General features: G+C 37.2%; 3 protein-coding genes across 4 annotated transcripts; 2 read left to right on the top strand and 1 right to left on the bottom strand.

Annotated features, from left to right (window-relative positions):
* Positions 1–2296: 2296 nt before the first annotated feature.
* On the top strand, positions 2297–4750 carry LOC111807822. The gene is made up of 4 exons (XM_023693703.1): positions 2297–3044; positions 3127–3531; positions 3613–3818; positions 3999–4750. Exons 1-4 carry the CDS (start codon positions 2639–2641, stop codon positions 4242–4244), a joined length of 1263 nt encoding a protein of 420 aa, XP_023549471.1. The 5' UTR covers positions 2297–2638; the 3' UTR covers positions 4245–4750.
* Positions 4751–6144: 1394 nt separating this feature from the next.
* On the top strand, positions 6145–20677 carry LOC111806510 (pre-mRNA-processing protein 40C). Of its 2 annotated transcripts, none has more exons than XM_023691858.1 (14): positions 6145–6382; positions 6611–7252; positions 7367–7530; positions 8075–8112; positions 8941–9019; positions 9818–10282; positions 10812–10895; positions 11786–11926; positions 12127–12233; positions 13381–13504; positions 14253–14396; positions 16060–16206; positions 16470–16592; positions 20166–20677. In XM_023691858.1, exons 2-14 carry the CDS (start codon positions 6652–6654, stop codon positions 20472–20474), a joined length of 2526 nt encoding a protein of 841 aa, XP_023547626.1. In that variant the 5' UTR covers positions 6145–6382; positions 6611–6651; the 3' UTR covers positions 20475–20677. The 2 variants fall into 2 exon arrangements, with proteins under 2 accessions (XP_023547626.1, XP_023547625.1); XM_023691857.1 differs by having other exon boundaries at positions 6147–6377.
* A 136-nt stretch (positions 20678–20813) lies between these two features.
* On the bottom strand, positions 20814–24697 carry LOC111806511 (probable mitochondrial adenine nucleotide transporter BTL1). The gene is made up of 6 exons (XM_023691859.1): positions 24506–24697; positions 24182–24379; positions 23444–23538; positions 22688–23021; positions 21785–22022; positions 20814–21328 (listed from the first exon to the last, which is right to left on the bottom strand). The coding sequence occupies exons 1-6, from the start codon at positions 24533–24535 to the stop codon at positions 21078–21080; spliced, it is 1146 nt and encodes a 381-aa protein (XP_023547627.1). The 5' UTR covers positions 24536–24697; the 3' UTR covers positions 20814–21077.
* Positions 24698–26800: the final 2103 nt, after the last annotated feature.

Here is a 26800-nt window from a genome sequence, read left to right as displayed (position 1 = left end):
TGTGTCTTGTCGTTAGCCACGATCTGTAGTAAAATATTGGGTCGTGACAATTTTACTTTCCAGTCTTGGTAAAATACTTCTTTATACACAGCTCACACACACACACATGAACCCACTAAGCGAGCTCGTATGTGTACTCATGAGCCTGACCTTCGACTAGCGCACACTCACGTTGCCGGATCCATGGAGGGAAAAGAAGCTCGCATAATATTATGACGTACATAAATATCGTATAATGTATACATCCATACTAATCATAATAGGGAAGTATCTTGTCGCATGTGACATACAAAAGGCATGAGGTCCCACAGTATCAAATCATGACATATACTTATGATATAAGTCATACCCTTATTCTTTTCCTGACATAATGTTCCTATAAGACATGTATACGTATACTGAACATATCTCTCATGGTTAACATACATGACTTATCAATATCTCACAAGNATGACATAATGTTCCTATAAGACATGTATACGTATACTGAACATCTCTCATGGTTAACATACATGACTTATCAATATCTCACAAGCATAGAGTGAACGTGCTAACATAATACGTGATGTGACATATGAAGGTTCATGCATCATATAACATTGGTATCACAACGTAACGTTATAGCATAGCATATCATAGTATAATATCATAAAATAACTTATGTCATGACTAAATCGTCATATAACGTAACACATCCTACCATCATAAAATATGACATGTGCGGGGACCACATGTTACGTGCCCTTGAGCATCCAACAATAGAATCTTGCTTGGTTGGACTATGTCTAAATCATCGAGCTTTCTTTGTGGTAGTTTAGAACTACTCATAGACATCTGATTCCACCTAAGGCGTTCGACCGTTATTAATCAGAATTTTATTATGAAAATTGACTCACAATTTTGCATAAAATAATATAAACTTAGCTCCAACTAGTTTAAATAGGCTAAATAGCCGTCATAATAACTTTAAGCATCTCCGAAAGTGTAAGAGTCGAAAACGCGTATGAGTTAAACGCATCAAACCTAAGTCGAATCAGCGGAAAGCTCGAGTTGGAGTCGTTAGAACATGGATTCTCCCACTGGCTTTGAATCACCAAAATGGGATGAAACGAAACATTTGTTGTGACTCAGTAAACCAATAAACATCCCTTTTATATTAGAATCTAACTCTTTACTTCCTCAATCTAATCGACGCGAGACAATATTTTCTTTCTTTTTAATTTTGGCGGTTAGAGTACACTAGTCAAAAGCCTAGCTTAGTGGGTACGTATACGAGCCCGTCTAGTTGGTTCATGCATGCGTGCGTGCACGAACTATGCATAAAGAAGTACAATATATCCCACTCTACTTAGAAAACAAAGCAGAGTCCAATGAATAGTCACGAAAAGAAAGGTCCCACAATGAACCATGATTGCATTTCTTGACCCCAACACAGGGCTATTTACTTAATGACAACGTAAGCTGATGAGGTCGTGAAAGCGAAGTTCTTGTAATCCGATTTTCGCATTTAAGTCATAATCCTTTTCTTAGGACAAGTCCATAACATCTTTTTCAAAACTTTGATAAATAAATAATTTTTTTGCTTTTTCAACCAAGCTATTTTAATATTATTATTATGTTTCAAAGAAGAAATTTATGAACATTTAAGTATACAACAATGTTTAAATTGAACGGTTTTTAAAACACAATTGACATAACATTCATGTAGTGGTGATAAAGACGTTCGTGAGTTAGGTTGGTTCGAGTTCTAAATTTTTCAACCCAAACAACACTTAAAATACCGAACCCAGCCTAACCCAACAATAATTTTTTTTGGGTTGAGTTGGTTCGGATTGTTAGGTTCATTTATTCAATATTGTTTTTTGTTTTAATTTAAATAAAAGTAAAAATTTATTTGGCAAAACAAATATTTATTTATTTTCAAATATTCATTCCAAATTGATAAATAAATAAATAATATATATTTTACATATTTGCCCCTAGCCTCAAAATATGTATAGGAATATTTTAAAAAATATATATATTAAAAAAGAGAAAAATAAAATAAAATAAAATAAAATAAATGGAAAAAGGAGACATAAACGAGAAACATCTGAAAAGACCCAATCCCGGGCTTGTGGACATATTGATGGACCAATTTACGAGGGTAAAGTGGGAAAGTGGTGGCGTAACCCGAGGCACGAGCCGTAGTAAAAGTGTGAATGTTGGTTAAGTGGAGGGCAGGAGCGTAATTTCAGGGCACATTGTAGAAAATCAAAAGAAGCTTTTTTGCGCGGCATGAGCATTGGCATTGTTCTTGATACCACACTGACAATATTCTCTGTACGATGTCTGACAGTGTTTGGCCTGGTTTCCATAGGGGTTTACGCTTCCCCCACTTTTTTTTAATTTCTTTTCCCAATTTCATCCATTAAATTCAATTCAATGCCTCTCTTCTCTCTCTACGCCTACCTCTACTGCCACTAGGGCGCTCGCTCTTCACCATTGCATTCGTTTTTTGTTCCATTTTTGTTTTGTTTTTGGTTTACTTTTTGGATTTTGTATTCGGAAGAATCAGGAATCTGTAATCGAACATGGATGAGCGTGTTGTTTTCTCTTCGATTCGGCGTTGAAGGTGTTGTTGTTACGGAAGTTGAGAATGGATGTGTTGAATATGTTGAGGAGAGGGCGGAAGCAGAATCGGGAGAGGGATTTGAAGGAGGAGGATGGTGTAGATCTCAAGTGTGTTGCTGAAGCAGAAGCTGGAGTAGAAGCAGAAGTGAAAGCGGAAGGCGATGAGGATGATGAGGATTTCATTATGGAGGAGGTGAAGAGGAGATTGAAGGAACTGAGGAGGAATAGTTTTATGGTGCTGATTCCGGAGGAGGAGGAGGAGGAGGAGGAAGAAGAAGAAGAGGAAGTCGGCGAAGGGGAGACGAGCTGTGGGGAGCCGGAGTGGAGAGACGTGGAAGCGGAAGGTCGGCAATGGTGGGGCGGATTTGGCGCTGTTTATGACGATTACTGCGAGAGGATGATTTTCTTCGATCGGATGAGCAACCAATCCGGTATGTTCTTCTAATCAATCAATGAAAACCAGTGAAATTAGGTTTTGCTCTTACATTACATCGCCATTGAATTGCATTTTAGGTTCTGAATCGGCCTCCCAAAGATCTGCACCGAAAAAGAGCGCTTCGCCTCTTCGATGTCTTTCTCTGAAGAGGATCGAAGAACCTGAAGACGAGATGGAGGATCTTGATCCTTCATCGCCTCTGATTGACGCCAATCACCACATAGAAACAGCCTATGTTGCTCACATTTGCTTGTCCTGGGAGGCTCTTCACTGTCAGTACACTCAACTCAACCACTTAATATCATGCCAACCACAGAACCCTACTACTCGTTATAATCTTACTGCTCAGCTCTTTCAGCAATTTCAAGTCCTCTTGCAAAGGTTTATCGAAAATGAACCCTTCCAACAAGCTCTCAGGCCTGCAATTTATGCTAGAACCCGTAGAACTTTTCCTAAAATGTTGCATGTTCCTAACATTCAAGGTATGTGAATATACTGACGCCTTTGATTTGCTTATCATGATACCAAATATATGATGAACTCTATGCTTGTTTCTTGTTCAGCTTCAGATTCAAACGTGGCCCAGGAACAAGAATCTGATTCCCTCATCCTCGCTTCCGATCTGCTTGTCATTATCGAGGCTTCAATCTTTACTTTCCACCGCTTCCTTAAGATGGACAAGAAAAACTCCAAATCTGCTTCTTTATCACTTCGGAACCAGACCCAGGACGCCACTCTGCTTGCTCGTATTCGATCTTCCCTTGACAAGGTATGAAGCTCAAGTGTTCTAAACTATCTTAATGCTTACTAGAACATAATTATGCATTGAAGCTGGTTAGCTATATTCTCTGTCAAAAGAAATAACTGGAATTGTGTTGAAGAATTGAATTTGACGAACAATGATTGAATGGGTAGAGAATAATGTGAAAGGGTTTTGAGTAATTTGCAGAAGAAGGCGAAGCTGAAAGAAGTTAGGAAGAAGAGTAGAGGGTGGAAGCAGAAAACATGGCCTCAAACGTATGAAGACATGCAATTGCTTTTTGGAGTGGTGGATATTAAAATCATATCAAGGCTTGTTAAAATGCCAAGGATCTCTAAAGAACAGCTGCTATGGTGCGAGGAGAAGTTGAAGAAGTTGGATGTGTCTGATGGGAAATTGCGGAGAGATCCCTCTCCTCTTCTTTTCCCATGTTAATTTCTTCTTCATCTTGTTCTTCCTGTTCTTCCTTCTCTTAGGAAGCACTGGTCTGTTTCTTCTTCCTCTTCTTCCTCTTCTTCTGGGTACACACAAACACACTGTTCCACAGCTCTGGATCTCCAAGTTGTTGTGATTGTGGTTTAATGTAATTGGACGATGGTTGCAGATAAGTATGGTGTTGGGACCCTGCTGCTACTACTTCTATTATATACTACGATGGATTTGAATTCTTGGGTTCTTGTTTCTTATGTGGGCAAGGGAGGAGGGGGCCCTCTTAGTCTCAACTATCCAGTCAAATCTCCTCTTTGTTTTAGAACTCAAGCTCCAAAACTCCTCTGGCCCTCATTGACCAAATCTCTGTCTTCTGGCCTTGTTTTTTTGCTTTCCACGTCCATTCGTGGGCCGAGAGTTCTACCTACTCGATGGTATAATGATCGAGCGGTCTCTCTTACGTAATGTTTTAGAATGATTTTGAAATGGTTAAAGTCACTGTTTCAAACAAAGTTTGACTTGTTCATAAATATTCTCTTATTATTTTTAATGTTTGCACGTTATTGTTTAAATTCTTGCCTTCGGAATCAAAATGAATCTCTTTCTTACTGGCAAAGAAAGAATTCCATGTTTTTTTCCTTTTGCAATTGTTCAAAGCATGTTTGGTGATTATGTTGGTTTTTCTTTATTCTTTTTAATGATTAAAGGTTATAAACTTTATTTCTACTTTAGTTTATTTGTTATTTTAATTTACTTTTTTTTTTTTTAATTTCAAAATCTAAATCAAATTTTATATATAGTTTTGAAAAAAAAAAAAGGAATTCTCCAAATGCCCAAAATGCCCACAAAAGTAAAATAATGCTTGGAATACTTAACTTACATGTTTAACTAAAATATAATAATATTAGTAAATAAAAGATATATTTTCTAATATATTGTAAATTTGGCTAAAAAACTACTTTAATAAATTTTAGTTTTTAGTAATTTAATTTTTTTTTACTTTCAAGATTCACAAAAATTAATTTATTGGATGTACAATTTAATCTTAATACTTTTTTTTTTAATGATGCCCTGTTGTCAAAACTATTATTAATATTAATAAAATTCTTATGCGTGTAAATAGATAAAACTAATTAGTGATAATACTCGTTTGAGAATTATAAAGCTAAGTCTACATAATAAAATTTGACTATTGATTATAAAGATAATTTTTTCGATATATACTAAATCACATGTCTCTGTCACGTCATATTATTTTTCTGATCCATGTTTTTAATTTATTTTTTAGAGAAGATATGTACTCTAAGAATGGGTGAAATTTTACTTTCGAAAGTTTTCTTTACGCATAATATTTTAAGTTTGTTTGATTATATATAACACGAGAGTGAGAAAGTTTGAAAATTTAACCTATTGATTGATGTCAGTCACACGTCTAGACCAACTATCAATCTCACGTCCTCATTCTAACAGCTTTAAAGGGAATAAGTTATAAAATATTTTAAAATCCTAACGTCTCTAATAGAAATTTCTTAACCTAAGTTTTGTTTTAGTTCATTAATCTGCGATGATTTCAATTTTTAACGTTTAAAGGTATTTTTGAAGTTTTTTTAAAAAAGTTTTAAAATTATTGATAGAACTTTTGAAAACTTAATGGTATTTTAAAACGTTTACAGGTATTTTTGAAACAAAATATTTAAAATATATTTAAAAAAAAATGAAATGTATTTTTGAAACTTTAGATAAAACTTTAAAATAAAATTTAAGAATATTTTGGAGATAATTAAAAAATAAAAAATAAAAAATATTTTTATTAATTTAGCCAAATATATAAAATAAAATTGGGACAAATGGGTCGAAGGATCGAAGGATCGAAGATGGGCTTCCCGTTGGGACGGTCCATAGTTAAATGCACTACGCTGGAATTCGGACGTTGGACTTGGGATTGGAAGGCGCAACCAAATCACTCCCGCTGCGTCACACACCAATCGGAGATCGGAACCCTAACCTCCGCCTGTTAACTTTCCGGCACCTCATCCACATGTGATCCCCGGCCCCGGCCCCGGCCCCGGCCCCCTCTCCTCTTCCCATCCTGATTCGCTCTTTCTTCATTTCCTCCCTCTCGTCTGCATCGCCGGCACGGTAGGGTATATATTTCCGTTTCCTTTTACTTCCCATGTTTTGTCTTCTCTTCCCGTTGATTTGTTTATTTTCATCGAGTTCTCGCCATTCCGACGAAGTTCGCCATGAATTCTTACGATATGAGCTTGTTAATTGGTCTTTTTTTTGGTTATCTTGCTGAAGGAAACTTTGTTCACCTGTGGAATTGTAGCTTTGTAAGTATAGATGCTCACCGGCTTTCTTCGTGGTTGCAGGTTTCCCCACTTGTTTCTGCTTAGCTACGTTTCATTTCACCATGTCTTCAGCATCAACCGTCTCCCAATCTATGTCACTACCTGCTCCGCCTACTTCTAATTCTGCAGCTAATGGATCTTCAATTCCCAATTTGATTCCGGCCACTTCACCAGTTCCTCCTGCCCAATCTTTCCATATTCACCAACTAGCGCCTGGAACTCCGATGGTACCTGGTCCACCGGGAATGTCACCGTCTATGCCAGTTATGTTTCCACCTAGCGATTCATCTGCTTCTTCCACTATCCCAGGACCCAATATGCATGCAGCTCCTAACTCAATAAATACTTCTGTTCGTCCACAAATATGTGGTTCCTATCCTTCTCTAGCTCCCGTTGTGTCTCCACCTCATGCGATCTGGTTTCAGCCTCCTCAGTTGGGAGGCATGCCCAGACCTCCCTTTCTGCCGTACCCTGCTTCTTATCATGGCCCTCTCCCTTTTCCTGCCCGTGGAATGCCCCTACCTTCTGTTCCATTGCCCGATCCTCAACCTCCTGGTGTTACCCCTGTTCAAGTTTCATCGGCCACTGCTGTGCCATCTAGTCATGGAAATCATCTTACTGGAAATTCGTTGATCCAGACAGACTTCAATCATCCTGAACTTGGTATGCCGTATGCTGTTAAATTGTTATCTTTATATCATGGTAAAGCTATTTGTACTTCAGTGCTTACACGTGCCTAAACTTGTGTTCTTCATTTATTGTTTAATCATTTAACAGATGCCCAGAAACACGCTCAAGGTATGGGCCAATCTGAGAGTATTTCTTTAAGTAAGCACTCGGAGAATTGGACTGCCCACAAGACTGAAGCAGGAATAATGTACTACTATAATGCCTTGACAGGAGAATCTACTTATGAAAAGCCTTCTGGATTTAAAGGGGAGGTATTTTTCCGGAGGCTTTCTATAGTTTCAAATGCGCATAAGTGTCGTTTTGTCTACTTGTTCGTTACTTATAAATCTCTCTCCCTCTCTTCCACCCTCCACCCTCTGCTTTAGCATCACACCATCGGTACACACACACACATTAATTTTGTTGTTATTTGGTTTCACCAGGTTCATTATCAATTCTATTTCAGCTTGAAGCTTTTGTGGAATATGGGATGAGTAACTGGCTGAAATGAATAATTGTTGACATTGTAGCTTATTATCGAACTTTATGATGCTTTTCTGTAGGAATGGCATGACTTATTACGGCTGCCGTATTACCTTTTTATAGCATTAAGGTTTTTCAATATATTCAATTTTGTGCATCTCATTCATCAATATGTGTATATACACGTACAATAATTTTGATGTAANTATTACGGCTGCCGTATTACCTTTTTATAGCATTAAGGTTTTTCAATATATTCAATTTTGTGCATCTCATTCATCAATATGTGTATATACATGTACAATAATTTTGATGTAATTGAATTTGTTGCAGCCTGACAATCTCATGGTGCAACCAACATCTGTTTCAATGTAAGTAGCTTTAATAAACCATGATGGAAATGCGATTGCTTTTCTTTTTATGTGAAGCTAAAACATTTTACTTATTTTATTAGTTACTTCTACAACAATTGTAACTATGTGATTTGCGGCCAGTTTGGAGATTTTTGTTTTGTAATATGACTAATTTTCTGGGCGGCATTATTACTTGTAAGTATCATATATAAACTTGTCAGCACTGGCCTATGATGGTTTATTTATGTTTGGCGACAAGAATTAAAATTAGATAAGGTTTTTGTAATGGATAATTTATATGTCATGTATAATGCTTTGGTTGGTGCTTCCACCTGCTTGCAATAAACAAATTCTTGATTGCTTATATGTAAATACTTGGGGAATAGGAACCAATATTTTGTTTCTCTTTAGGAGGCATTCTTGTTTTGTGGTTGGATCCTGTCTGCCGAGGAGGTTGTAAACCATATGTTTATTCATTGCTTTGGCAAAGATGAATATAAACCATATGTTTATTCATTACTTGGCCTTCAATTTTTAGGACCACTTACTTGAGTCTGTTTGGCATCGCTGGATGCAGTCCCTGGTTTATTAATTTCAATTTAATATATTTTTATTCATCCTTGCAGTTTTATGGGTGTTCTCCCCTTCATCTATGCTAGTTCTTCATTTTGGCATTGACATAACTGTTGGGCTAATTTTGTTCTTTCCTAGATGTTGGCTTTTAGTAGTCCTAACAAAGATCATTTTCCCCCAAACTTTGTGGGTTGGGCTACACTTCTTAGCTTCTGAACATGCCAAATAATGGTTTTCTATCTACTAAATGTTCTCATGTTCTATTGTCTGTAGGTCAAACCTGTCCGGTACGGATTGGGTTTTGGTTACTATGGGTGATGGTAAAAAGTATTACTACAACAACAAGACAAAGGTTTGATTTTCTTTTTCTCTTCTAAACTCCCCCCAGCTTTCCTATATGTCCGGAAGTTTTCTTGTTAGAAATAAATTTTTGGATGCATATCTCGTGTTGTTATCACCTTGTATATCATGAGAAAATGGTCCACTGCTGTTAGTTCTCAAAAGCTTTTCTCTATGTTGAAGGACTTAACCACCAATTTTGTATCATATGCTTTTGTCAGGAGTCTTTTGGACATATTAAGCATATATTCTTTGTTTATGTGATTGTTATCGAGTATATATATATATATATTTTGTAAAGAATTGATTTGGTGCTTATATGAGTCCATTAAAAGCATAGAACGTAACATGTATTATTTCCACGAAGTAACAAGAAAAAGAAGCAGGATGTGTATCTGCTTGTATTATTTTTTTTTTTTCTTTCTAGTATTTTTTGAAGAGAATTGAAGATGTTTATACGATCCCATTAAAAACATAGAAAGTAATATTTATTGTTTCCACAAAGTAACTAGGAAAAGTAGCAACATGTGTATCTGCTGTCATTTACTACATGAGGTAGGCTGGGGCTCAGAAGTGGATAGATTTCTCAGAGGATATATCTGCTGCCTGATGGTCCATTTACCATTAGACATTGTCTATGTAAACTTATTGGATGAAAAATGAACTTCAAAATCATATTCCCGATTCCTGTACTTCGAATGTTGTGAAACGTAAGTCTCTTGTACTGAGTTAGCTCAATGGTGAATTCTAGCCGTGAACCTAATTTTTCATCTTTCAGTTGTGCCAACCTATCTTTCTCTCTCTGAATCAGATAAGCAGTTGGCAGATCCCAAATGAAGTAACTGAATTGAGGCAGCAGAATGATGAAAAAACAAAAGAACATTCAGGTCCTTTGCCAAATAATAATGCGTTGACTGAACCAGGATCTTCCCCTATCAGTATGAATACTCCTGCCATCAACACAGGAGGTCGTGAAGCCATGCCTCTTAGAACTGTAGGAGTTTCAGGGCCATCTTCTGCCCTGGATTTGATCAAGAAAAAATTGCAAGAGTCTGGAACTCCTGTAGCTTCCTCGCCTATTTCAGCTCCAACAATAGCTCAATCAGATGTGAATCTGCCGAGAGATGCTGATGCTGCAGTTAAGGCACTGCAGACTGAGAACAGCAAGGATAAGCCGAAAGATGCTAATGGTGATGGAAATGTATCTGACTCCTCCTCGGACTCTGAGGATGTAGACAGTGGACCAACTAATGAGCAGTTAATTATTCAGTTTAAGGTATAATCCAACTTCCCCTTTATTGTGGATCAATATCATATCTTTTTGACAGTTTGATAATACTAGACGGGAGTGTTTTTCATTTTTTTGTTGTTATCTTCTCTTGCTAGTATTCTGAATATCATGTTCATTATATATTTGAGTCTTTCCTATGCATAGTGATCTTGGGTGGGCTAGCCTCTGTGATGTAAATGCATTAATTTCATACCCATAATAAATAATACGGGGCTGCTGATCAGTCAGCCAAGCTTGCTGCTCCATTCATGGAGCTGAAAAAAGGGGGCAAATCATACTGCTCCCCTTCATGTTGCCAACATTTAGTGGAAAGCAGGCCTGGCAGTCGATTGGTCAGTGTATTCACAGTATATTCTCAAATCATTGGTCATGGTCTTGATTTGTTCGTTCTTCCTGCTTGCTAATTCCTGAAGTTTCCATCATATATGTTCATGCAATCTTCAGTTTGAGGAATTTCTGTCCTTTGCAACCTTAACTGTTGTGGTGGAAACATCTCATTATGATGTAATTGTAGGAAATGCTTAAGGAGCGGGGAGTGGCACCATTCTCTAAATGGGACAAGGAATTGCCGAAGATAGTTTTTGATCCCCGTTTTAAGGTTTGTTGAGTATAAAGATTTGAATTACTTTGTTCGGGAATAAGGGTCTGCTACCAATGGTACCCCTTGATACAGGTTTGTTTGATTTTGTTTGCCCATGTTAGACTACTTCCATACATTTGAATTCTTGGTTGACTCATGACTTTCTCCTGTTATGGCTTCCAACAAGTTTGTTCTTCTGTATTTTCTGTCTCGTTATGATGATGAAAAAAAACTTTCTACTTTTTTTAAACATACTTGCGTCTATCTATCAATGCAACATTTGTAATCCTCTCTTTTTTTCCCTCCAGATTAGAACTGTTCTTTCTGTTTGAGATTTTATTATGAGAAGCTCTTTTTTTTTAAAAAAAAAAAACAACGGACCTACTTTTTTCATTGAACTAATAAAAAGAGGCTTGTACTCGATGTTACAAACTCCTAAAGGAGTGAACAAAAAGAAAAGCTAATTACAAAGCAAAAGAGAGACAGAAAATGACTACAGAGGAAATATGAAAGTATTCCTATTCAAAATTGATATCCCAACATGATGAGATAAAGAACACAAAAGAGATGCTTTGAGATGAGCTGATTCAAAATGCACTAACCATGAGCAATATTTATTACCTTTTAATTGTTTCCTGCTATAATTAAGAAATCAATGCCTCAACTGCATTGACCCATTATAAGTGAGGCCGAGAGGGCAAACGGAGACCCAATAAAATCTGCAAAATGTCATTGGCCACTGTTGAAGAGAAAACCCATTGTGTTAGCGTTTTGCACTTTATGTGCTGGATACCCACTATGTTTATTACGAGAAACTCTTTTTTATATATAAAGAGCATTTTTGTGTTGTGCACTTTGTGTGCTGGATTACTGTTATTATGTTTTGAGAAGTTTTTATTCAATGACAGGCTATTCCTAGTTATTCAGCTAGGAGGTCCTTGTTTGAACACTTTGTTAAGACCCGTGCTGAGGAGGAACGTAAGGAGAAAAGAGCTGCTCAGAAGGCTGCAATAGAGGGATTTAAACAGTTACTGGATAGTGCATCTGAGGTTATATCCCTTTCCACATTGATTATCTGGTCTAAGGTTGCTATTTTTGTAATCGAGCCTTTTGAATCAGCACAGCATTAAGATGGATGAGTTCAAAATCTCTTGAGCGAACTGTAATATCTTTTATAAAATCCCTCTAAATAGAGTCAAGTATGTCCTTAATTTTAAGTACTAACTACTGTGTAATTATTTATTTTTAGGATATTGATCACACAACTAGTTATCAAACATTCAAAAAGAAATGGGGCAATGACCCGCGGTTTGAAGCTTTGGATCGTAAGGATCGGGAGAATTTATTGAGCGAAAGGTGCCATTTAATGAGTATCTATAACATTTTTCTTGTCCAGTACTTTATAGCTCTTTTTTCGTGCATTCTTCTTGATTTTTTAATGTCATAGTTCACTCCTCTAGCTGGTGAAGTTGATTAATATGATTGGCAATTGTCCTGTCGGGTGAAATACGGCCTTGTAAGGTGGTATTTTGATGCCAAAGTTGACTATTGAAATTTCAATAGAGAAAATACATGCTAAATCACATACAGACATCTTAATTCTTTGCATCTAATTGCCAAACATCTTACCCGCTCTGACTTCGATTAAATGCCCCCCTTAAATTGCAAATTACAAGGTTATTTGATCTGAGATATTTAAGGGTGGAGGGAGACTCGAAATTTTTCATATCTTTCTTTGAACTTTTCGTGCATGATTTAATCTATCCTTTCCCCTTAATTAACAAGAACTTTGGCCCCTTAATTATGAAGGCATGCACCACAGTCATGACCGTACATGTCCATCAATTTCTATGCCATGAAAAAAAAATACTATTTGGCCTATTATGTGTGCATGCACGTAGACCATATTGTTGGAAAAGTTTTCACTGTAGTCGTCTTTTTTGTTTGTCTCTAAACAACACGAACAGTAGTTTGTCATTTATATTTAAAATTGTGAAGTCAGGCTTTCAGATGTTAAATAGGGTTGGTTTATCCTAGAAATAACTTCATTGCAGTTTATCTTTTGTAAAAGATCTATACTTAATGTGCCTCCTTTTTAATTTAACATAGATTGACTGTGAGGGCCAACAAATGTTGGATCATACTTATTTTTTTCTGCAAATTGGAACTTTGGCCCTTTTACATGTTATATTAGGAGCCTTTATTTTTAAAGCCTCACATTGCCATTTACTCCTGTTTTTGTTATGCCTTGTGATCACGCCTTTTGGAATTTGAAATTTGGTTGCGTCATTTCTTTGATATGGTCTTACTCTAGGTGGATACTTATTCAAATGTAGTATAAACAGTTTTGTCCACAGAAAGTGCTTACTATTGATAACCCCTGAAAAAGAAACTTGAGTCAACAAGGTAGTAGGCTAGTAACCAGATTTATGTTTGATCTGCCCTTTAACTTTAACTTATTATGTTGAGTTTTAGCTGGATGATACCTCAATGTAACTTGTAGGGTCCTTTGTCTGAAGAAGGCTGCCGTTGAAAAGGCTCAAGCTTTATGGGCTGCTTCCACCACGAGTTTCAAGTCCATGCTGCAGGAGAGAGGAGATATCAACGTCAATTCCCGTTGGTTGAGGGTGGGTGCACCATGCTGAATTGGTAGTTCATTTTCTGGAGAGTATATGATTATCTATCCTACATGTCAATGGTTCTTTTTCTCCTTCTCTTTACAAAAGGAAATTTGTTGAACCAGGTGGCTAAATAATGATTTAGTTAAGGAGGTACACAACAGACTTCCCTTAATAATGGACATTAGAAATGTTGAAAATAGTACATTAGTGTTGAGTGGGTGCTCTCAACAGCTCTTCACCAGTCCTTGGGGAAGATTTGGTATCAGTAAAACTTGAGCAAATTTGCAAAGGCTGGACAGTAGCATTTCATATGATATCTTTGATGGGGTTTGAGGCAATAGAGATCTTTTTATTCTATTTTGTGTGTCACAGGAGTGATTTCTGAAGGGCCCTATAGGTTTTATTTATTTTTACTTTTTTGGATACAAACTCTTTTAGTTTTTTTCTCTTTGTCTTGCTCATGTTTTCTGATTGTTGAGAGAAAGAACCTGAAAAATTCATAGAATTTATTAATTTTCAACCATTCTGGACCGGTTTCTGGACTTATAAACTTGATGAAAGATATTGTGTAATTCTTTTTCGATTCAATCATTTAGAGTAAGCGAAGTTAATGATCTTTTCATTTCTTGCTCTTCTTGTTTGCAGTAAATTGTAACGAGTGTGAAATGCTACACTTTGGACTACAACGTTACACTATTTTGAAACATACATGTAACTATTTCCCTCTCTTCCCCTTTCTGACATGCTATTATAGGTAAAAGATAGTCTACGGGATGACCCAAGATACAGATCTGTTAAGCATGAGGACCGTGAGATGTTATTCAACGAGTACATATCTGAACTTAAGGCTGTTGAGGAAGAAAAGCAGCGCGAGTCAAAAGCTAAAAAGGAGGAGCAGGTACGCTTATCTGAAATTCCAAATTCCTTGTTACAGGAACCTGCTTTTATCATAGTTAAGTTGTATGTTAGTCTATATGGGTTAGTTATTTGGGAAAGAGGCAAGGTGAGGTGACAGGTGCTGCATTGTAGTCTCGGGTAGTTAAATCTAAGAGGAGCATTTTCAAGCCGTGGATCATCCTATCAAAATATTGCTTTCCTGTTTGAATACGTGGACCATGGATCTGTCTCGGTTTTTGTTTTATAAAAATTTATTTAAAAAATTTATTAGCAAAGAGAGATTCAACAACTAAAAGAAAGATCGATTCTTGGTAATCAAGGTTCACAAAAACGAAGCTTCAATTAAAAAGTAAAAACTAAGGATAATTACCTAACTTTTTGGGATTCAAGTAACTATTCCTGTTGAAGATAAGGATAGCAAAAAGAGCTCCCTTGAGGTGATTCAACAACAGCCATTGCTTCTTTTAAGTGTCTGTAGTTCTGATAAAGGGATGAAGAAATCCCTTTCTTCCACGAATGTATTGATATCATCCGTAGTGGAATCCATTTATTACTCCCCAAAAATAAAAAGAGCTACTGATCTATGTAAAGAGATGAAATTATAGATCATCTTCTTTTGGATGGAGCCGGCTGGGCTTGAAGACATTCCCATTCTTCTCTCAATTGTTCTTGCAGGATGCCCCTTTAAAACGGAGAAAAAGATCCTATGGTTGAACTTCATTTGGGTTTCCATTTGTAGTTTGTGGCTTGAGGGGAAGAATTTCATCTTTTCAGATAAGAAAAAATGCATCAAAGTCACATATAGTTTTATAGAGTCTACTTCCTTTTTATCTTTGTGTTAGAGTAAATATGCTCTTCTTTTTCTAACTACAGCTTGTCTACTTCATTACTCACTGGGAATACCTTTTGTAATTGCTTGTTGGTTGGAATTTTCTATACATCTCATCACCTCAATAAAATAGTTTCTGTTTCCTAAAAAAGTATATATCATCCTCATAACCAAGCCTATGAAAAGGTGAACTCACTTTTGCAGCAAGTTTTCTATTATTTGTTGTGCTCCTAAAGAAACTATCTTTGCTCTCCACGAAAGGATCGGGTTGGTGGCTAGAAAAGAAACAAGAGAAAAAAAAAAAGCAAGCTTGATCTGGAAGAATTTCTCTAAAGCCCCTCTCTGGTCCTTGTAACTGGTGCAGAACAACAGTATTTTGTGTGATAATTATGGTTTTTATGTTATTTTGGGAAGTGTACAGTATATAGCTTCTTTTTTCAACGAGAAACAACTACAGTATTTAGCTCCTAGTTACATGTGTTCTCCACAAACTCTTTTGTAATCGCTCAAAATTTTGTTCATTTGGATAAGACGTGCTTCTTTAGTCTCTAAACTTGGGAGATTTTTTATGCTTATGTGTTTTGGCTTATCCACTGTAACTCCGTTTTGCCTTTGCTTTTCCAAAAATAATTATAAAAGAATATAGACAAAAATCACCAAGATCAAATAGTGGCCTGTTTGGTGCATAAAACTTAAACTTCCGCTGATAATAATTGTGCCACCTAACGCATATCACAGTTGTTTTGTTACATAAGATTAGAATCCTACCTAAGTGTTCGACAATAGATGGAAGCCATGCTGAATACTTCTACTTATTTTCTAATGCTTATTTCAGGAGAAACTGAAGGAAAGGGAGAGAGAGTGGCGGAAACGGAAGGAAAGAGAAGAGCAAGAAATGGAAAGGGTGCGCCTAAAAGTACGGAAGAAAGAGGCTGTTGCATCTTTTCAAGCATTGCTTGTTGAGTCGATCAAAGACCCTCAGGTATATCTTTTGTACCATGATTCTGTGGCTAGTTTTGGAAAAAATGAAGAAAGGAAAGAGAGATAGGTGGGAGGGTAATGGACTAAGAAAAATGGAGCCTGGTTTGTCTGTCATGAAGTTAACTATAAGTCATTAGAAATTTATTTATTTTTGTTAAACATCTATTCAATCCCTCCCTACTAATGAACAGTAGTCAAATACGATCTGGTTTGGTGGATCCTGCAGTGTTAACTAGCACCTTTTTTGTTTTGTTTTTTGCTTAGGCCTCTTGGTCTGAGTCAAAAGTTAAATTGGAGAAGGATCCACAAGGGCGTGCATCCAATCCTGATTTAGATTCATCTGACACAGAAAAGCTATTCAGAGAACATGTAAAGATGCTGCAAGAGGTAATTCTACAACTCGCTGATCTTTGATTTTTCATCCTTTTCACTAACATTTGCAGATCCACGCTCAATATTTTTTCATAAAGTATATAATTTGAATTTGAGCTGATCTTATATCAAATCATGAAGTTTAGATGGCTTTTCGAGGCTTTTAATATAACTGGAGGCAATCCAATATTTGGTTCTCTCATCTTTTTTCCGCATCTTTGACTCTCTACTAGGATTCAAATGTTATGAAAACTATGTGCTCATCTTAGTTCTCTATCCTTCTGGTTATCGCATTATCTGTCTTCCATTGATGGGTTTTGTTAGGAATCATGACTCTCTACAATGGTATGATATTGTCCACTTTGAGCATAAACTCTCATGGCTTTCCTTTGGGCTTCCCCAAAAGGCCTCATACCAATGGAGATATATTCCTTTACTTATAAACCTATGATCATTCCCTAAATTAGTCAGCGTGGGACTCACTCCCAACAATCCTCAACAATCCTCCCCTTGAACAAAGTACGCTATAAGCCTCCCCTGAGGGTTATGGAACTCTCGAACAGTCTCCCCTTAATCGAGGTTCAACTCCTTTCTCTGGAGCCCTTGAACAAAGTACACCATTTGTTCGACACTTTAGTCACTTTTTTACAAACACCTTCGAGGCTCACAATCTTTGTTCGATATTTGAGGATTCTATTATCATGGCTAAGTTTATGGCATTGCTCTAATACTATGTTAGGAATCACGACTCTCCACAATGATATGATATTGTCCACTTTGAGCATAAGCTCTCATGGCTTTGCTTTGGGCTTCCCCAAAAGGCCTCATACCCAATGGAGATGTATTCCTTTACTTATAAACCTATGATCATTCCCTAAATTAGCTAGCGTGGGACTCACTCCCAACAATCCTCAACCATCCTCCCCTTGAACAAAGTACACTATAAGCCTCATTGTTCATTTGGATAAGACGTGCTTCTTTAGTCTCTAAACTAGGGAGATTTTTTATGCTTATGTGTTTTGGCTTATCCAATGTAACTCCGTTTTGCCTTTGCTTTTCCAAAAATAATTATAAAAGAATATAGACAAAAACCACCAAGATCAAATAGTGGCCTGTTTGGTGCATAAAACTTAAACTTCCGCTGATAATAATTGTGCCACCTAACGCATATCACAGTTGTTTTGTTACATAAGATTAGAATCCTACCTAAGTGTTCGACAATAGATGGAAGCCATGCTGAATACTTCTACTTATTTTCTAATGCTTATTTCAGGAGAAACTGAAGGAAAGGGAGAGAGAGTGGCGGAAACGGAAGGAAAGAGAAGAGCAAGAAATGGAAAGGGTGCGCCTAAAAGTACGGAAGAAAGAGGCTGTTGCATCTTTTCAAGCATTGCTTGTTGAGTCGATCAAAGACCCTCAGGTATATCTTTTGTACCATGATTCTGTGGCTAGTTTTGGAAAAAATGAAGAAAGGAAAGAGAGATAGGTGGGAGGGTAATGGACTAAGAAAAATGGAGCCTGGTTTGTCTGTCATGAAGTTAACTATAAGTCATTAGAAATTTATTTATTTTTGTTAAACATCTATTCAATCCCTCCCTACTAATGAACAGTAGTCAAATACGATCTGGTTTGGTGGATCCTGCAGTGTTAACTAGCACCTTTTTTGTTTTGTTTTTTGCTTAGGCCTCTTGGTCTGAGTCAAAAGTTAAATTGGAGAAGGATCCACAAGGGCGTGCATCCAATCCTGATTTAGATTCATCTGACACAGAAAAGCTATTCAGAGAACATGTAAAGATGCTGCAAGAGGTAATTCTACAACTCGCTGATCTTTGATTTTTCATCCTTTTCACTAACATTTGCAGATCCACGCTCAATATTTTTTCATAAAGTATATAATTTGAATTTGAGCTGATCTTATATCAAATCATGAAGTTTAGATGGCTTTTCGAGGCTTTTAATATAACTGGAGGCAATCCAATATTTGGTTCTCTCATCTTTTTTCCGCATCTTTGACTCTCTACTAGGATTCAAATGTTATGAAAACTATGTGCTCATCTTAGTTCTCTATCCTTCTGGTTATCGCATTATCTGTCTTCCATTGATGGGTTTTGTTAGGAATCATGACTCTCTACAATGGTATGATATTGTCCACTTTGAGCATAAACTCTCATGGCTTTCCTTTGGGCTTCCCCAAAAGGCCTCATACCAATGGAGATATATTCCTTTACTTATAAACCTATGATCATTCCCTAAATTAGTCAGCGTGGGACTCACTCCCAACAATCCTCAACAATCCTCCCCTTGAACAAAGTACGCTATAAGCCTCCCCTGAGGGTTATGGAACTCTCGAACAGTCTCCCCTTAATCGAGGTTCAACTCCTTTCTCTGGAGCCCTTGAACAAAGTACACCATTTGTTCGACACTTTAGTCACTTTTTTACAAACACCTTCGAGGCTCACAATCTTTGTTCGATATTTGAGGATTCTATTATCATGGCTAAGTTTATGGCATTGCTCTAATACTATGTTAGGAATCACGACTCTCCACAATGATATGATATTGTCCACTTTGAGCATAAGCTCTCATGGCTTTGCTTTGGGCTTCCCCAAAAGGCCTCATACCCAATGGAGATGTATTCCTTTACTTATAAACCTATGATCATTCCCTAAATTAGCTAGCGTGGGACTCACTCCCAACAATCCTCAACCATCCTCCCCTTGAACAAAGTACACTATAAGCCTCCCCTGAGGCTTATGGAACTCTCGAATAGCCTACCCTTAATCGAGGTTCGACTCCTTTCTCTGGAGCCCTCGAACAAAGTACACCTTTTGTTCAACACTTTAGTCACTTTTTGACTACACCTTCGAGGCTCACAATCTTTGTTCGATATTTGAGGATTCTATTATCATGGCTAAGTTTATGGCATTGCTCTGATACTATGTTAGGAATCACGACTCTCCACAATGGTATGATATTGTCCACTTTGAGCATAAACTCTCGTGGCTTTGCTTTGGGCTTCCCCAAAAGGCCTCATACCAATGGAGATGTATTCCTTTACTTATAAACCTATGATCATTCCTTAAATTAGTCAACGTGAGACTCACTCCCAACAATCCTCTAAAAGGTTTTACATTTCTTTGCTTCTCATTTTCATATGATACGTTCAGTTTCAATAGAATTTAGGACCATATTTATGAATTTGTTATAATCTTCTCTCTACTAGGATTCATGTTATGAAAACTATGTGCTTGTCTTATTTCTATCCCAAATTTCTGGTTATCGTAATATCTGTCAAATATCACCGAAGCAAATGTACTTCGAAAAAAAATTGGGAAGCAATTCATTGTCGATATTTCTAGTCAATTTCGTAATGCTTCAACAAAGTGAATGGGAAAGACTTAACATGTATGACTTGATAATTGTTTTCCACGTATTTAACATGAATTGAGACTTAAGAGTTGTTCCCTATAGTGGGTTGATTACTCACTTGTCTTTTCACTGCATTACAACTGGAAAGTGAAAATTTATGGCTGTTGCAGTTTGCTAACCGCATTTCTGTCTCTCATTTCTTTTCCGTTTTTTCTGCAGCGGTGTGCAAACGAGTTTAGAACTCTATTATCTGAAGCATTTACAGCCGAGGTAGTTTCTCAGGTATCTGAAGATGGAAAGACAGTTCTTAATTCATGGACAATGGCCAAACGAACATTGAAACCCGATCCCAGATACAGTAAACTCCCAAGGAAGGAAAGGGAAGCACTTTGGCGTCGATATGCTGATGATACATTGCGGAAGCAGAAGTCAGCAAATGATCACAAGGTAGAAAAACATAGCAATTCAAAGAGTAGATCAACCAATGTCGCTGGAAAATTACCTTCTAAACCAAGAATCCACGAGTGAAGAAAGAAGTCTCTCGTTCGAATTTTTGGTCTACAGGCAGACGTCTCTCCTCCCATCACGACGATTCCTTCAGTACTAATTTAATTAGTTTTTTCTAATGTACCTTTTCGGTGTTTTGTTAGCCTACTAAAAAACCTATACATGTACTGCCGAAGGAACTGGTTCAGCAATTAAAATAGTTTAGAGTACAATTCCTTCCGGTATGGTTCTTTTCAATATGATACATGAAAGGATGGTTTAAAAGTTGATAATCCATTTGCCAGCGTAGAAATTAGTAAAGTTTGAACGCTGCTCGTTCAAATAAGGACATGCACATACTTATAATACACACCAACCATGTGTCGAACACGTTAAGAAAGAAACTTTCATAAAAATTGTTTATTCAGTACAGAGCAGGCACCCCAAGGGGCCAAAATTGTAGCTCACTTTCCACAAGTGAGAATGGCAGGTGGAGCTCATAGATTGGCTTGTTTTCAACTTGCCCTGGCCCACCAACAGGCGTTTAAAATTAGACCATAGTGGGTCCAGGTTTAGTATTCTGAATAAATAAAAGGGACAAAAGGAGAAAAGAAAGAGAGAGAACTGTGTGGGGGCTGGGAGAAGTCATATATGGTTATTGTTGACCAAAAGTATGTCCTTCCAGGCCTCATAAAACATCCAGGTGATGCCAGAAGAAGGCATGACCTTCAAACAGCTAGCGCCCCATCCTCTGTAGAGTCCCTTAAGGCCTTCTTCCCGGACCACTTCAGTAATTGCTGCTGCCATGTTTGGTGGGCATTTCCCCTGTAGAGCTCCTACCATCAGTCGCTTTCTAGCCACTTCCAGAGGGAAGCTGATCGTGCTCGCGGTGAAACCTACACACATTGAAACTCGATTTCGGTGTCGTAACGTAAAAAATCTTTAAAAACTTTTTAACACTGCATGGCCCCATTTTATGCCATTCGTTGACTTTTAGTCTATAAAATCCTAAACACGTACGCTTGAAACTTGACCAACCACCCTTGATATGGGAGTCAAACCGTATGTTTTTCGGTCATAACGACCAAGTACATATCGCACGACATGTGCGTCATCACTCATCAAACCATAAAACCAGTCAAAGAAATGACATAAATAGAAGCAAATTTATGTACAGAAATTTCAAATTAAGCAGACCTCCTCTCCATGGACTTAGTTAATAGGACTATAACAATTGAAATAGAAGCAAAAAATCTCGATTTTTAAGAATAGAATCAAATCACATGCTCTTTCATGAATTATTTGTAGAGAAATAGAAACAGCAATTTCACCATTAAGGTCAAATGACTCACCTGAAAGAGCTCCAACCAGAAGCATCTCTATACGGTTCAGAGATTTCTTTTTCTTCTTTAGGCAGTATGCGTTCTTCACTGTCTCGTACATGAAATAATAACTTGTACTGTATGGAAGCATGCCAACGAGTGTAGGTGAAATACCCGCATAAAATGCACCAAGGCCGCCGTCTCTGTAAATCGTGCTAACTGCAATGCTTAAATTAGGATAAACCTCGGGACTGATTGTCAAGCGATCCTGCATTTAGAATGTAAGCGAAAACAACAGTTTTTATAGCCGAAGAAATTAACAAGTGGATGATTTTTCAAAGTATAACAGCTCAAGCTCAAGCCCAAGCCCACTGCTAGCAGATATTGTCCTCTTTGGGCTTTCATTCAAGGTTTTAAAACACGTCTGGTAGGGAGAGATTTCCACACTCATATAAGCAAATGCTTCGTACTCCTCTCTAACCGATGTGGGATCTCACAATCCACCCCCCTTGGGGTCCAGTGTCCTCGCTGGCACACTGTCTAGTGTTTGGCTCTGATACTATTTGAAGCAGCCCAAGCCTACCGTTAGTAGATATTGTCCTCTTTGAGCTTTCTCTTTCGGGCTTTCCCTCAAGGTTTTAGAACGCGTCTGGTATGGAGAGGTTTCCACACCCTTATAGACAATGCTTCGTTCTCCTCTCCAACCGATATAGGATCTCACACAAAACTTTCATGGAAGAATTCTTCTTCCACATCAAGAAGATTGGACCACAAAATCCTATAGAAGGAACAACTAGGCAAGATCTTAATGGACTTGCACAAGTAGCAGTCGTGTTATCTTGGTCACGTGAAAGTAGCATATGGTGAAGTTTTCTGTATATAAAATGAATATTACTGCAAGCTTTTTACGACAGCAAGACGAGACAGTCATACCTTCAAAACTTCAAGAGGATGGCATGCTAGAGTGCTAACTACACCAGCAGCGGCACCGCCTACAGCAACAGGAGAAATCCAGGAGAGTGATAAATGTAAATTGACAGGGCCAATATGTACACTTGACCGTTCCTTTTTACTCCATCTCTCCTGTGCTGCAGTCATTGTTCGTTTTACCCACTCGAATGTTCCAAATTCAATTGCCTGCGTAGGAACTATGCGAACCATATTGATTGCATTTCCAGCCCATAGACCCTGCCAACCTTGCTGCTCAATGACCTCAATAAAGCTACCAGCAATTTGTTTTGATCCCACACCGACAACCATTCTCGTCCTGCATATTTTTATGTTCAGTAATCATGATATACTATCAAAATAAACTAATTAATAAACCTAGAACATGAAGACATAGATGACATTGAAGGATTATAGAAGCCAAATTTTAGAGTATGAAACCCTCCAAATAATTTTCACGTCCCAATACATAATACAACCTAAATCAACATTTTATCCATGCTAGTCAACAGATTGTACATTTCCCCAGTATGGCTAACAAGTTGACATAGTTTGATCCCTAACAAATCTGCTATCGCATCCTGTTTAGACCACCATTCTTGCTTTTCCGCCTTGAATGGTAGCTCATATAACTTTGAACATTTGGCAATATCATCAGTATCATCATCTTGCAGATAGCCATTATATGATGTACAAAAAACTGAGGGAACTGTAGATGAAAGTAATTACAGAGAAGCCAACCTGATTGTCTCAAGAGGAGCAAGCACAGCTTTTGTCATAGCCCCTGCCAAGGCTCCACTAACAAACTCAGCAACTTCTCTAGTCCTAAAGAAATCCTGAGCGTTGAATCATGTTTAAACGTAATGACATTGCGTTGGTAACAAAAATTAATTATATCTTGATAAGCAGTTCAATATTTGTTGCATTGTGGAGAAACATGAAGTTAGATATGAAAAAACACGGTTACTGTGAGAAAATATACATCAATACATCTGGAAGGGCATAATTTGATAGAGCAAAAAGGTTCAGGAATCAGCTACAGAAGAGCATGCAATAAAAAGGCCAACCCCCAAAATACCACAAATTTAATTCATCTGAAGTTACTGGAAGCGAAACAAGCGAAACCCACAATTCATCCAGTTGCTTAGTTCTAAATAGCTACTGCTCCAAAGTGACTGACAATGTGAAGGACATAATAATAAGCCCACTTTCAACAACATGCAGTATAATGCTGAAACCCACAACAGAAAATACATTCGTGTTGGAAAGTTTGAATCATTCAATCGCTTTCCTTTTGATCCTTCTCTTTTTACTTTTCTCCTCTATAATACAACATTAAACCATAAGCAGTAAACATTCCAATGAGAAGCTAAAGAACAACAAATTGGATGTTTCAAAATTGAAGGTAACGGAAATGTTGAATAAGGAAATGAGTATATTACTTTAATACACATAAAAAGGCAAAAAAGGAGGACTCACTTTAACGGCAAGCCTGGCATCCGGAAGCTGGAAGTGAAATGGCGGTTTAGCGTTGTTATCGATTTCAATGAGTTGTTTGGAATGCATCGAAATGGCATACGCATCATCGAAAGCAGCAGCGCTGGTTACCTCGTCGGCGTAGTTCTTCTTGTGCGACTGCGATTCAAACGGCATGGATTTGGACAGCACAGCCCGATACTGAGATTGAAAAAGAAAACAGGAAACAGAGAGAGAGAGAGTGAGAGGTGAATTCAAAGTTTGAATTAATTGCTAAAAAAAGTAAAGAGAACAGAGGAAAGGCAAGGAAGGTTGAAATTGGCGTGCCTGGATGGGGGATTTGGAACTTTGCGACATTGATGGTGATTGAGCAAAGATATTTAGTAGAAAATTTGGTTAATTCCCGCCGCAGTTTCGGCTCCGGCCCCTCTCCAAGTATCGGAAGCTCCGATATGGAAAATTGAATGCCTTTTTTGACTTCTTTGATATTTCAAAAAGTGTTTGGGGTTTGGGTTTGGGGTTTGGGGTTTGGGGCTGAGCTTTTATTTCATTCCGGAACAGTCGCTCAACGAATAACCAGCCCTCGCCGCCGCCGTGGTCGCTGTCACTGTCGGTTCTATCTTAACGCTCATTAACCCAATTCGTTTCAACTTTATATGTTAATTTTTTATTTTATTTTTTTTAATATTTTTTTTTTAAATCAACCTAACTGGAATGCAGATGTAAGGCGTGGGACTCTAGAGTTTAACGTGGCGACAGGGTATCCTTGAAAGCGACCCCAATGAAAGGTGTTTAAACGTTTGGACACGAGTGTAAGTTGAGTCCATGCTTTGTAGGACCCTTGGAAATTTTGGATCGAATCGAACCCTGTTGCATATAGATTAGCCTTACCATTTTATCCTTTTCAGCGGTATACAATGTATTTCATGTGTCTAACCAATCCCACGCATGTGGTAGACTATGAACACCTAGNGTTGCATATAGATTAGCCTTACCATTTTATCCTTTTCAGCGGCGTACAATGTACTTCATGTGTCTAACCAATCCCACGCATGTGGTAGACTATGAACACCTTGAAGTGGTAGAAGCTTACGTTACGAAGAAAAATCAATGAGAATCCTTTCAAGGGAAGTAAAGACCCTAGCACGAGAGATTGTTGTGGAGAAACCAATAAGTCGAGGAAGCCACTTGGGAACGAGAGAATGAAACGAGGAAGAAATATCTAGAGCTATTTTGGGATGCAGATACTTTCGAGGATGAAAGTCCTTTTAAGGGGTATAATGTAACAGTTTAGTTTGTAAAAAATATATATATATATATATATAAAAATCTTCAAACATAGCTGAAAATTGAGGGATTTTATATCTTCTTATAAATTTTATATCTTCCCACACTCAAAATCAATTCAAACGCTCTCTCATTTTGCATCTTTACACAAGCCGAGAGGTGAAACGAAAACCCAAGAGAGGCAAAGCGGAGGAAGAAATCTCGTGTTTTCAGAGAGGGTATTGGGGAGTTGTTGTACAAACAAGGAGTGGACGAACTGTATATACAGACTCATGCATAAACGACGTCAGAATGTTGTAAAAATGAAGGAAAAATCGAGGATTTATTATATAGTTTCAAGTGGAGGAAATCTAACCCACGCACTGACTCGATGCCCACGCCCACGCCTAACCCGAACGATAGCCCGTGCCTTTAGGGCCCGTGTGTCTAGCTTCCACCTGCGATTCTTTTCAACTCAGCTCGACTTCTCGGCTTAGGTGGCACGGTTTAAAACATTATATAATGTTTCCTACCTTATTTAAGTAATTTGAGGTCAGTAATACTTATATTTATCTAATTTAGTTAGTTTTAGGACTTATTCATGTATTGTGTGTGATTGTATTGCTAAGCCCAACAGTGTGGTGACTTTTGCATTACTAACCCCAACCGTGTGGTAACTTATTGAGTATTTCTTAAAAATTCTCAATTCATATGTTACCTCATATTTTTCAGGTAAAGACAAACTTCACATGCACGGATAACAACGGTAAACACTTGAAAAACCATAGAAGTCACAACAGAGTACGACAAGACAGTAAATAACATTGAATTTCAATTAGTACTTTATAGATGTTTTTAATGCAATTTATTTTATATTCAAAACTATGTTTAATTTATTGTTTTGAACCGAATATAACCACGATTAAAACATGCATGAAGTGACGTCACTAATTAGACTAAAAAAATTACAGGCGTTACATTTGGTATCACAAATAACTCGAAATTGTTTCACGACTCAATCAATCAATTTATTATTAAAATTATCGAGTTTAAATTTACCAATTTATCTTATCGTAAAATTTTCAAATTAAAATTAAAATTTTGATATTTTAAAAATTTGAAATTAACGAAACTATTATATATAAAATTGAAATTGCAAAATTTAGTATATCTGTCAAATGTAAATTATTAATCAAGGTATTAAGCAGATAATTGATTACTGTCAATTATAAACATTGTTGATATAAATTAATTAAGTAAATAAATAATTTATAATGGTAATAATGTTCCATTTTAAGTAAATATAACTAAATACCATAATTAGTTTGAATGTGCTATTACTTATATAAATTTAAT

This window comes from Cucurbita pepo, chromosome LG12 (genome assembly GCF_002806865.2).
Source record: "Cucurbita pepo subsp. pepo cultivar mu-cu-16 chromosome LG12, ASM280686v2, whole genome shotgun sequence".
Taxonomy (NCBI): Eukaryota; Viridiplantae; Streptophyta; class Magnoliopsida; order Cucurbitales; family Cucurbitaceae; genus Cucurbita; species Cucurbita pepo.
This window is presented reverse-complemented; position numbering and strand designations above follow the sequence as displayed.